The sequence below is a fragment of the Leiobunum rupestre genome, chromosome 10 (genome assembly GCF_980474605.1).
Source record: "Leiobunum rupestre chromosome 10, qqLeiRupe1.1.hap1, whole genome shotgun sequence".
Lineage (NCBI taxonomy): Eukaryota > Metazoa > Arthropoda > Arachnida > Opiliones > Sclerosomatidae > Leiobunum > Leiobunum rupestre.
The window spans coordinates 44642508-44655071 of record NC_143393.1 but is presented as its reverse complement, the minus strand read 5'-3'; the positions used below and the strand labels follow the sequence as shown (position 1 = coordinate 44655071).

The 12564-nt window shown below is 37.3% G+C and overlaps 1 protein-coding gene across 2 annotated transcripts in view; it reads right to left on the bottom strand.

Moving 5' to 3' along the window:
• Positions 1 to 2249: 2249 nt before the first annotated feature.
• LOC149926023 (calcitonin gene-related peptide type 1 receptor-like) overlaps positions 2250 to 12564 on the bottom strand; it is a 74990-nt gene continuing 64675 nt past the window's right edge. For both annotated transcript variants that reach the window (XM_090160319.1, XM_090160320.1), the window contains 3 exons: positions 4707 to 4748; positions 3752 to 3838; positions 2250 to 2709 (listed from right to left, as the gene is read on the bottom strand). In XM_090160319.1, coding sequence (XP_090016445.1) covers positions 2680 to 2709; positions 3752 to 3838; positions 4707 to 4748 — 159 coding nt within the window. In that variant the 3' untranslated portion in view covers positions 2250 to 2679. The remainder of the gene's footprint in view (positions 2710 to 3751; positions 3839 to 4706; positions 4749 to 12564) is intronic.

Genomic DNA, 12564 nt, shown 5'->3' with positions numbered 1-12564 from the left:
CCTAACCTAACCCAACCCAACCCGAACTAACCTACCCGAAGTGAAAACGAACCAGATTTAAATATCCCATTCAACTGAATCCCGCCATGTTGGGCTATAAACGAAAATACTTTTCGGTTGAATGGGATTCGGTCCAATAGTATACAACCATAAATTAATATTATTATTATTGCGCACAAACTGATAAGCCTTTACGTTATCTCTTCGCGTTTTCTAACGGGTTCGTCAACCTCTCTTCGAAAGGCTTAAACGATAAAGCTAAAAAACAGACTAAGATGAGACACAATACGAGACCCTGGGACCCAATAAACGGAACTTAGTTTTAGCGTGAATAATAGAATGAGAGGGAAATAGCCCGAATGCATTTGTGCAAAAATTAGCCCGTGATTGGGTCGAGAGAACAAAGAGCCCCGAGGCTGCTAATAAGATCAGACGGAGAAAAGAGAATGATCTGAGATGGTCCCGAAGGAAAGAACCAGCGGAGAGATGAGTAGGCTTTCGGAACCGTCACCGACCTTGGAGGAGATTTCGAGTAGGAGGGGAGGGGACACTGCCTTCAGAAAGAAAGAAAAAACTACAATAGGATCGGAGAAGCGGGAAAATAGGGAGCTTAATTTTACGCTGCCAACAACAAGTGGATTGAGACGGCGAAGAAGAGCAGACCATTCCTCGACGTGTTTTTTCGTCACTTTTAAAGGAACCCGATGGAAAAAGATTCGAGCTTTGCTACGAAATACTTTAATTTGGGGTTTTGTGATCAGCGTCGCAAATATCGGTTTAGGCCAATCTATCAGGTTTTTACAACCACCGTGTCTGTCTGTGGGTCTGTCAACGCGTTCGCATTTTCTTAACGTAACCAATGAGGTAGAATAAATAGAGATCCAAATTCGCCTTCCAGGACCTACCGTTTCGCGCCATCTATCGTGTTATTGGAAAACTAAACCTTAATATATTTTGCGGTAGTGTCTGCTTATAGAAACAGATGGCGCCAACACGATTGGATAAAGTTGAAACTTAAGCCTAATTCTCCTACTCAAATAAAACGTGTCCCGCGAATCCCCGATTTGTTCGGATCTCTATTTATTCTACCTCATTGAGCGTAGCCCACTCGCATAGAGTGGAAGGCTATCAGCGAAACTTGTGAACACTTTTCGCACGCAACGTCTTGTTTTCGAGGCGTGAAATAGACAAGTTGGCCTAAAGGTAATGTCAGGAATCCGTAACGCTACTTGGAATGAATAACGGCTTCGATTCCCCGCCGTTGTGGCGGAACATAGTAGGCGGAGCTTATAAGCCTTTGTTTGTCACTGAATTTGACGTCATTTAAGGCGGTATAAGCGTTCTAGCCCCTCCCACAATGTTCCGCCACAAAATACCACAGGGGCTATGGGGAGATACTCATTCCAAGTAGCGTTATGGATTCCTGGTAATGTACAATATCTGGATAAAAAAGTAAGTTTATACTCTAAAAAATGTAAAAACAACACCATCGCTCCTAGGACTATATTTATTCACGCCTCGAAAACCAGTTGGCCCGTGAGGACACGGCCAACTTTGATCACGCGCTGTTCGCGCTACAGCGGCCAACACATTCGTCGAAATTCCGCGAGCAAGGATTTTCCCCCTATAAACTGTACTATAACGTGTAGGAGTTCAGCGCCACGCTCGGTTTTCATATTGACTTCAATGTAAAAACTATTTGAAAAATAATAATCCGCTAGGGGCGCTCACGTCATACACATATTTTGCTCATAGGTTAACGCAGAAACGTCAACGAATGAGATGGCCGCTGTAGCGCGAGAGATGCGCGAGAGATCAAAGTTGGCCGTGGTGAGGTTAATGTTTCATGCGCTTCCATAGGCTGACTCAATGTATGGTCAGCTTCCGAATTCGTTCGCTAGGGGCGCTGAATAGAAATTTTATTAAAAATTGGAAAGCGCCAAAATTCCAATGTACGTGAAAGTTTTAGGTTTTTAATGAGCGCAAATTAAATAAAAATTAGGACTTACCTTTTTGCACCGTCTGGAAAGATGAAACTTTCGAAATTCAGTCAAGAAATCGACTCTGTCTTTCACTGGAAGTAGGCTTACTGCAATACACGTGTGCCATGCAGTCAGCCTACTTCCAGTGAAAGATAGAGTAAACCGAAGATTTATGTAGTCGGCCATTAAGGAAATATAACTTTTAAATATAGATAATAATTTCTTTTCATAAATACAATAATTTCAACAACTTTTTATTAGGTTCAAATAACAACAACCACCGTAGACATCGCAATTGGAATATAAACGAAATTTTTTATATTTTTATGAAATAGGAGTAAAATTCTATTTTTTAACCAGGAAACCACAAAATATGGACATGATTGAAATTTCTAAAAACTATATGAGCATATTTACAATTATATAACAATAATATTAATGATAGTTATTTCTATTTTAAAATGAATCGATGACTATTTAAGGATTTCGCGATCACTTGGGAACACAGCATCGATCCGATAAACTAACAAAGAACTCCAAATTACTTTTATTTGGTCCATTTTTAAGCTCATTCTTTCTGTTACGAAAACGTGTCTTACTGTACGTGAGAGTGTGACAATGTTTGAGCCATTTCGTCTGAATTCTATTATTGTTATTTTTACAGTTTAAAATCTCAACGAAGTAATGAACGTTCATCTCACACGGCCGTCACTTCCTGCATTTCGCACTGAGGTCAGGCCCAACAAAGAAACAAATAGAGAAATGTTATTTCAAACCTTCAGAACGGGCGTACCTCGATTTTTCTTTAGTAGTGTTGTAAGTCTTTTTCCCTAAAAATTTTCCGTATTTTTCCGAAAAAAAAGTTTTCATTCCATGATTAGTCTAATATACAGTATTGTTTGAAAATTTAAATAAAGCGGTATTTTCGCCTTATTTTTTCGAATCTGAAAGTAAAACTAAACCTCGAGACTAGTTTAAACTAATTAACAATGTAACACTATTAATGTTTGGTAGTATGTTTACTGATATTAGACATTTTATATCGATAAAAAGTTAAACACATTAAAAACCCTTAAAAAGTAATTAATGTGTCAATTTTTTATTTGTGGAAAATTATCCGCAATTCGGAAATTTTTTCCGGAAAATTAACAACACTAGGTTTTAGTAAAGGGGCAGCCAAATCCCGTGGTAGTTCGAGACGTTTGACTAAACGTAGCGATAATTCCCTTTTTTCATTGGTCGAAAATTATCTCGCAAACTATCTAGAGCATTTTTTCAAGCAAAATACTTTTCCATATAGCAAGGTAACCTAACCTTAATTAACTAATCACTGCTAAACATTATACTCAGTTGCAGGTTAAGAAAGGAAAAATATCTAGTGCATTTAGCGGAAAAATATCAGCACGAAGTTCCGGTAAATCGGCGGCGGGAATTTCAAACAAGAGCCTTGTGGGTAATTTGAAAAATTGAAGGGTGTCTTCCGTAAAGATTGCTTTGCAGGTTATAGACCCTTTAAGACTAATGTTTTGCATTCACCCAGAAGTCCTATAGGGCAAAACAAAAATGTTTCTGACAACACAAAATGGAAAGAAACTGACCCTAACTATTTACAAATTCTTAGAATTCCCTGACTTTTTAGGTCCATTTTTAAATTCCCTGACTTTTCCCTGTTTTCCCTGACGTGTGGCAACCCTGTTTTTAAATCCTACTAGACAATTTGTTTTATTATATAATATTAGTATGTTATGAAAATAGATGTCAGCACTTACGCAGACTGTCGTATTAGCGCAATAGTGTTTCGAGCGTTCCAGTTCTTTACTGGGGCAATTGAACCTCTTCTTGGCCAAAGAGATGATCTGGGGAAGGCGATTTTAAAAACAAGGAAAACTTGAGATCAATTAAGATTTAAAAATAGACAACGCCATCTGTAGAACTTTAAAGTAATAAATCCTAAATTATTATTATGTACAAATAAGAAAATTTAAAAACAGATGGCGTTGACTACTCGTAAGGTCAGCGTTCTAGAGAGATGGTTCGATCACTTAGCAATTCTACCATAGGAGAGTTTGGCTAAAGAAAAAGTGGAAAATAGATGGCGCGCCCGACACTGTGTAGCCCCTTCAGATACTTATGGGCGTTCCCCTAATTCATAGAAGTACTGAGGTGCAGCCTAATTTATAGGAGATAGCGGGAAATTTAAATTTTACAAGCTAACTGCGATCGCTTTAATTTCTGTTTCGTTTCTAAACGTGCGAATTTTAAAGAAACTTACTTTTTAATATTTAAAATTAATTAATTAAATTTTAGTTTCTCAAAAATTTATTTGAACTGAAATACCAAATTTGTACTAGAATTTATGAAGGAATATAACTGACCGTAGTTTTGCCTTTTGGCTTTTAATTAGTTTAGGTTTGCTTAGATTGTTTGCAATTTTCAAAAAATAAATTGTTAATGAGCTTATAAAAAAGTGACAATTAATTAATTTAGAGATCATAAAGAACCGAGATCGATCGACATGAAAACTTGGTAGTGTTCCCTTTCCTTGGGTACTCCAGTGTAATGAGGTAAGGCCCACAAAATATCTGTAGGGGCTACTTGGCGTCACTAGCGCCATCCGTGGTAGAAAAATATTTCGCCAAAAAAAAATGTAAGTGATCGAACCATCTCTCTACAACCCTGGTAAGGTTAAAGAAGTGAATAACGAAGAGTGAAAATATCTCTTACCTCCCCATTGAAGAAGCAGAACAGCAAGGACACGCAGAGACCCTATTCACCAGAGAAAAGACAGACACGATTAAGATTGAAGAACGGGAAGAGAGAGACTGATATCAGTAAAAGCGCCGCTAGGAAGGGTGGTAGCGCCCCTAGCGACGAAAGCGGAATTTTAAAACCCGTACGCGACAATTAACCTCGTCGGGTAAACGGACCGTTAATTACAAGAAAGAGGGAGAAACTTCAACCAAGCGTATCGGGAAAGTGCACGGCCATTCTTGAGGAACTGTTCATAAATTACGTCACACTTTACGGGCGTCGTCGTTGAAAAATGTCATAAAAACCAATCTAATATGGTGATTGCGCGTAGAAAATATATACACTTGATATTCAACCCCACTATAAATTCATTTCAGCGTACTCCCGTTTTTATTGCGCAACTCTTTCGTCAGCTTCTGGGTGAGGAAAAAATCTCACAGTTTCTTAGCGCCATCTATACTGGTATCCCAAACTATGTATAAGTAATATATGTAAATCAAATTATTTTATGATACCATACTATAATTAATTGGTTTTTCGTAATTATTTCAAATATTGTCCTAATATTTAAACAGAAATTATAAAACATAAAAAAATTTAATAGATGCCACAACGTAGAGTAAAGATTTTTTCAGTCCACTGTAAATTTCGAACTAAAAATCAAATAAGTTCCACTAGCGCTCGTTAGATGTCGTGACGAGACAGTGGTATTTTTCTCTTTATGTACTCATTTCCTTCATAAGGAGCAGACTTCGCTTGTGACGCTGGGGTTACAATTCGCTATACGTTAATCTCTCCATAAAAAAACCCCAACTGAATCTATATTTAGCAAATATTGTAAAGTGGGATCCGCCTATTCTGTTAACGTTATGACGTCACTAAACGTCACTCGATTAGAAACGAATCCCTTCTTCCGTAAGAGCGTGACGTCAGCTGCAAAGCCTCTCGAGAGGCTGAACACAAGCGTTAAGTAATGGAAAGCCTCGCGATTTCCACTCTTACTTCTTTATCGGATATTCGATAATCCGGACCTATAAAACTACCGTTTTCTTCGAGAATTTATCCGGGGGAATTGCAGGGGGCGTTGGAAGCGTTGGTTGGCGTGCGTTTCCGCGACTGCTCGCCCCATTTCAATAAAGCCAAGTTCACACTTACCCCTAAAATGGCTTCGTTTTAGATAACTAGTTTCGTGTTAGTTCGGGAAGCAACTCGTCCAAGTCGGCTCGCTTAGAATCGCTTTCAAAACGACAAGGCGGGCTAGTCAAATTGCTCGTATTTTTCAAAATAATGGGAATAAAATTCTAATTAATGTCAAATAATATTACTCTATGTATATAGTTTTGGGATAATAATAATAATCAGCTAGCTACAATGCGTAGGAGGTTGGTGGCGAGCCCTTCATACCACGCGGACCAACAGCTCCCTACTTTAACTATTACCGTTAACCTCAACAAGTTTTTATGGAAGGGGAAACCGAAGAACTAGGGGTAAAACTTCTTTAACCAGTGGGGAGAGAACTTGCAATATCAACGAAGAAGGAGTTATTCCGAGTTTTCACCCAGTACCACAAGCTGGGATCGAAACCGGCTCCTCTTGCTGCGAGGTGAAAGTGCTAACCACTCCAACACCCCACATACATACATTTTAGTATTTTCAAAATTCTGGTCATAATTTGAAATGACGTTAGGGTCAAACTGGGTTTTCAGCACTAGTGTGACCGTGGCTTTGGAGTCCATATTGAAAAGATTAAAGAGCTTGGTCCCCCGCAGTACAGTCGATATATTACACTGTTATTTTTACAAATGGAAGGTTAAGTAGTTCCTCTCAGAGGCGACATTGCGGACGGAAGTAGCGTTTTATTGCTCAGGGTGCGATAAAAATATAATGGCGCCAGTAACGCCTGTAAATTGATTCTTCTACAACGACAGCTTTCACTTGATTTTCATTGCTGGAATTAATTTCGTAGTTTCGTATAAAAAATTTAAAAATATTTTGACAAATTGAAAATTATTTTTGATCGAGGTTGCTTTGCTTGTATTAGAAACGTTAATTAAATATTTAAATCAATTTTACGTAAATTAAATTACTACTTGTAATTTCATTTGCTTGATTTTCCCCTTTTTTTCATAAATTCATGAGAGCGTACTATACGATTTAGCTCAATGATTTTTAATTATAATTAAAGTTCAATGAAATTAATTTAACCATGAGTTTGATATAAGTAGACATTAAACATCTTTGTAAACGGCTTTGTAGCGAAGCGTTTACCCACTTCCGGCACGTCACCTCTGAAAACTCTTCAACCATCACGCATCGTTTTTTCGGAGCTCCGGCAAGAAGTGGGTAAGCGTTATTGATTACGAGCAAAGCTCCGATTTCTAATCTAGGGTACAAATTCTATATTACCTTTGTAGAAACGTAACCCGTAAGATTATTTCAAAAATGGCCTATTTTAACTCTACAAACGCCTGTAAAAGTGTTCTTCACGCCGAATACCGGTGTACAAGGAGAAGACAAACTTCGTAATATGAAGGGGCGAATATGAAAGAAGTTCTCTCGAATCTCCGGCTACAACGCTTTTCAATTCCGAATGACTTTGAATCCGTCCCAGCGCGCCTTTTTCGACCCAAAGGGGAGTTACGAAGACAAGCGGGTATTATTCGAGAGATCGATTTGGGAAGGCGGAAATGGGGCATCATCGCGACTTTGACGTGAACCCGAAGTGAAGGACGGAATAATCGGAGATTCGCGGCGGACCAAAGGAAACTTTCGCCGGAGTTGGAGGCATAGCATTATATCTTCCGGGGGCCACAACTCGGGCCTGGAATATTAAACGCGACGAAGAAGACGTCAGCTGTCAAAGTATACAGTTCGGCGTATACAATAGAAAATGGGACCGGGGGGCGGAAAAGGGGGAGTGAAGAAATGACAATTTAGAGCCGCCTAAAGCTATTGGCATATTTGAAGGCGGATTTTTTCAATAATATTCTTGATTAAAAAATTCCATTGTTTTTATGGGAACAAAAATATATTTATTAATATAAATTGGAACTCATCTAGGACCTAATACACTAGATAATTTTGGCATAGTATGGAATTTTTGGGCGCAATATAAACATTTCCGGGATAATAAATTTCAGATCTGAGCGATTGAACGTGAAATTACTACGTAAGTTCCTAAGAATTATAAGTTCTTGGTTCTTTGGAGTGTCTGCGTATTGTACGTTTGTGAACCACTGCATAATTTATTTTTATTAGTAAATTTTAATTTTAAAATTACTACAGATTCGATTTTTTTTAATTTCACCAGAATATTATTTTAATTCAGTCAGATTTAATTTTTTCATTTAGGCAGATTTGATTTTTTTATTTAACCAAAATCTGTTTTTAATTTAAACAAAATCTTTTTTTAATTGAACCATATTTGATTTTTTTAATTTAATTTAACCAGATTTGATTTTTTTAAATTTTATTAAAGAGATTTGATTTTTTTAAATTTTATTAAAGAGATTTGATTTTTTTAAATTTAATTTAACCAGATTTGTTTTTTTTTTAATTTTTTTAACCATAATTAATTGTTAAATTTAACCAGATTTGATTTTTTAAATTTAACCAGAATCATTTTTTTTAAATTTAACTAGATTTGATTTTTTAATTTAACCAGAATCTTTTTTATTTAACCAGATTTTTTTTAATTTAACCAGCTTTTTGAAAGTTTTTATATTTAACCAGGTTTTTGAAAGTTTTTATATTTAACCAGGTTTTTGAAAGTTTTTATATTTAACCAGCTTTTTGAAAGTTTTTATATTTAACCAGTTTCGAAAATTTTAAAACATTAAGGAACCTAAAATTTGTAAAATTGCCCCTGAAAATTACTAACCCAACAAATTTTTAAAACCAAGTACAGCCCAACTGACCCCATTCGTAAAGTTTCGAAAACTCACAATCTAAATGATTTTCTAGACAAATTGTGTTCCCTAATTCCAATAGGTATCCGAGTTTAAGTCTTCAGAATAATACCAAACGATAATATAGACCTCGTCACCTACATTCGAAATCACTGCCTCGTAGTCAATAGCGTTTACCCACTTCCAACCGGAACTCCGAAAATAATCAGCTCCCTGGTTACCATGGTAACCAATTATAAATAGCGGCCTACATCAATGGATGGTGGAAGATCTTTCGTAGGTCACGTGCTGAAAGTGCGCAATCGTTCCGTTACAAACCCGTCAATCGAAAAGCTTTCCGAATTCGAATCTAGGGTTAGCAGTTCTATACTATCTTTGATTACACTCTTAACCAATAAACGAAATCCCTAACATATGGAAAACCGCAATTTTGAAACGCAATGAAAGTTCTTTAATCTTCATACTTTCGGGTTACCAAAATGCGACGTCTCAAATATGAGACGAGGACGGGAAAGATAATATTACCATCGCTCATACTTAAAGTTTGAAAGCCACGCGACGAAAAAGACGAAGAGCCGAACTATTTAGAAAAATAATACGACTGGGACTCCCCCTGGCGCTGACGGATGAAACTTAAAAATGGGCGAAGGAATAAAATGGATGAGGGGCGAAGGAATAAAAGCAAAAATGAAATGAGAAACCCTCGGACCTCGAAATGGAGAGAGAAAGCCCCAGAGCGATTAAGCGGGGCCACTCTCGGGATCGGAGGCGAAAAAAGAGCGCGGATTACAGCGCCATCTATCTCCTAGCCTTTCAATTCCGAAGAGGACGAAAATATATAATCTCGCGCTTTAAATTAATCGAAAAAGAGCGCAAAAGGCTCTCTTTACGTTTAACGGATTCGGATCCCCCTGGCGAGATTTTCCGGAAGCGTGACCGGCCAATTTGAGAGGGCTGGTGGGAGGCGCCTCCACCCACCGAAGAAAATAAAGTCGACGATGACGACTGCCAAATCTCTCCGGGACTTGAAAAAAGATCGATTTGCACCTTTGATTTTATTTTCCCTCTGCGGGTTTGAACCGAAGGTAACTCGATTGTTGGATATCAATTTGTACACGCAGACTTCACCCGATGGCCGATATCCGTAGTGTTAGTGGGTAAGCGTGAATTTATTTGATTTAAGGAAAGATTGCTTTGGACCTGTCGCGTCAGGCGCTCTCTGCCACCTGCTTCCCTCTTTAACTACCAATAGCTTATAGAACGATACCAAAAATACATAAAGCCACGTCCTTTTGACGTTCTCTATAGACTTTATTCAGGGCCAAAGCGTGGAAGCCGCCATTACTGTTCAATATTGTGAGAGAGTGGTGGTTGAAGGTCATGCTTTTAGAAAGTTTTTGGAGAGGTACTTTCTAGGGCTGTGCGAGTACTCGATGCGGCCTTTCTAGAGGTCGAATACTCGAACTCGACCTCGAATAAATAATTGGAGAATACTCGTCCATTACCGAGTACCAAAAAGTTGCATATTCGAGTACCCGATTACTCGAATAATGCTGATCTCTAAACTCGTCGAGTATTTCGTTTTTTCTATCCTCGTTGCTTCAAAGTTCAAAGAGAGGTTTTTACCAATTTTTGGGGGCAATAAACGGTACCTTCAAAGTTGTGGAAACTGTGGTTCAATTAAATTAAATTAATATTTTTCCGCATTGAAAGTTACTTTATACTCCTTTAAATTTAATTTCATCATTACTTGAATAACACCAGCTCGTAATCAAGTACTCGATAACCCGACGTGTTAAAAATATTACTCGAGGTTTTTTTTAGTTACTCGACTCGAATAAGATAAAGTTTCCCCTTAATCAAGCACTCGATTACTCGACTCGATTTCAATATTTCTCGACTCGAATACTCGAAAAATAATTTGATACTCGATTGCCTAAGGCTACTAATCGCACAGACCTAGTACTTTCCAGTCGTATGGTTTTAGTATATACTTAAGCAAAGATAATATAGATCTCCGAACCCTAGATTCAAATTCCGAGAGCTTACCGATTAGCGGTTTTCTAACGTAGCGATTACCCACCTGACCTCCGAAAATTCGGCCTCCATTGGTTTCTGTAGGGCACTATATATAGTTGGTTACCATGGTAACTATGGGGCAGTTATTTTGAATCTAGGGTACTACATGACGGTGGTATATTCCAAAATGCATCGATATTTGAAGCTTTGTCGCTCATATTTCGATATTTAATTGTTATACTTTATTTAGTTAAAATTAAACGTTCAAATTCAATTAAAAAATTAAAAAGTAAGGTTTATTATGATTAAAGAGATGATGCAGTTTGTCTGTCGTATTTTGTTATAAATGGTGTCCTCTACGTTTTGGGGTGCACGAAAGTTTGTACTATTGTTATTCAACTTTAAAAAGTTAGACTACGGAAGCTTTCGGCCTTTCGGAGGACGCCGATACGTCAGACTTGTTTTCCTCAAGTTATCCCTCTTCCGTCATTGCAAGGAAGCGCCATCTAGGTCATCTATTTCTTAACTTTGTTAATTGCATTGAGTAAAGATATTCTTCTAAGTTATAAAACAATAAGTATAGAATTATTTTAATAATTAACCGAGCCCACCATTATTTTCTTATTCTTTAACGAGCTACTATTTATCCGCAACAGAGGGCACGGTTGTGCCCCTCTTTCATACAGGGGGGTTGGGTGGAAAGTTTGACATATTGCCGGACACGCGTTTCTATTAAAGATATAGCGTCGTAATCCAACCTCCTAAAAGTTGAATAACTCTGTCCATTCTCTACAGGATGCTAGCGAAAGAATTCACTTTCTAAACTTTGCGAAGTCTTTCTAAAGGCCCTCGACCTTAATATAATACAATTACATTTCACGTCAGCGGATTGCATCGCGCAATAATGGTTGAATACCTAATGGATCATCTTTGCCGGAGGCGCCGAGATTAAAAAAAATACATATTAATGTCAAAACGTCCAAAACGAGAATTAAAAAAGGTGTGCCGAAAAACCTGACATTTCTAATATGGAAGTGGGGAAAATGGAGAACCGAATACATTACGAAGAAATTTACTCTATTGAAAAAACTCTTCAAGAAAAAACGCGCTATTTCGTCTCGAGTTTACCGCATGGATAACCCCCGAATACGATATTATTTCGCGAACAAGTCCGTCAAGCTATGACGAAAGTCAGTTTCACACCTTTACGCGTTATTCGCGCTACAACGTAGGCAGGGGAGGTATTACCTTTGTAACTAGTGTTGTTAATTTGCCTGAAAAAAATGCGGAAACATTTCCAGAAAATTGAAATATAAATTACTTTTTAAGGGTTTTTAATGTTTTTAACTTTTTATCGATATAAAATGTCTAATAACAATAAACATACTACAAAACATTAATAGTGTTACATTATTAATCAGATTAAAGCTAGTCTAGAGGTTTAGTTTTACTTTTGGATTCGAAAAAATGAGGCGAAAATGCCGCATTATTTAAATTTGCAAACAATATTAGACTAATCATGGAATGAATTTTTATTATTTTTTTCGGAATAATACGGAAAGTTTTCCGGAAAAAAAGTCCTCGGTCATTTTCCGGAAAATTTTCCGACTTACAACACTATTTGTAACTATTAAATACGACAACGACTACGCTACATTAAAAAGATACTTTAACGTAGTCAAAACGAGAGAGTAGGAGAAAAATAGCAGTAGAGACTTTTTATAAACACATTTTCGCACTTAGTCTATATTCAGTCTGTTACTACAAAGATAGGCTGGATGAAAAGGCCTCGCGAAAAAAGAATAACCTTTACCCCTTTCGAAGTAAAAAAAATTGGGAAGATAGAGGGGGTAGAAACGGGGGTAAAAGCTATTTAGAAAATATATCCGATTTCGCGATGAGCT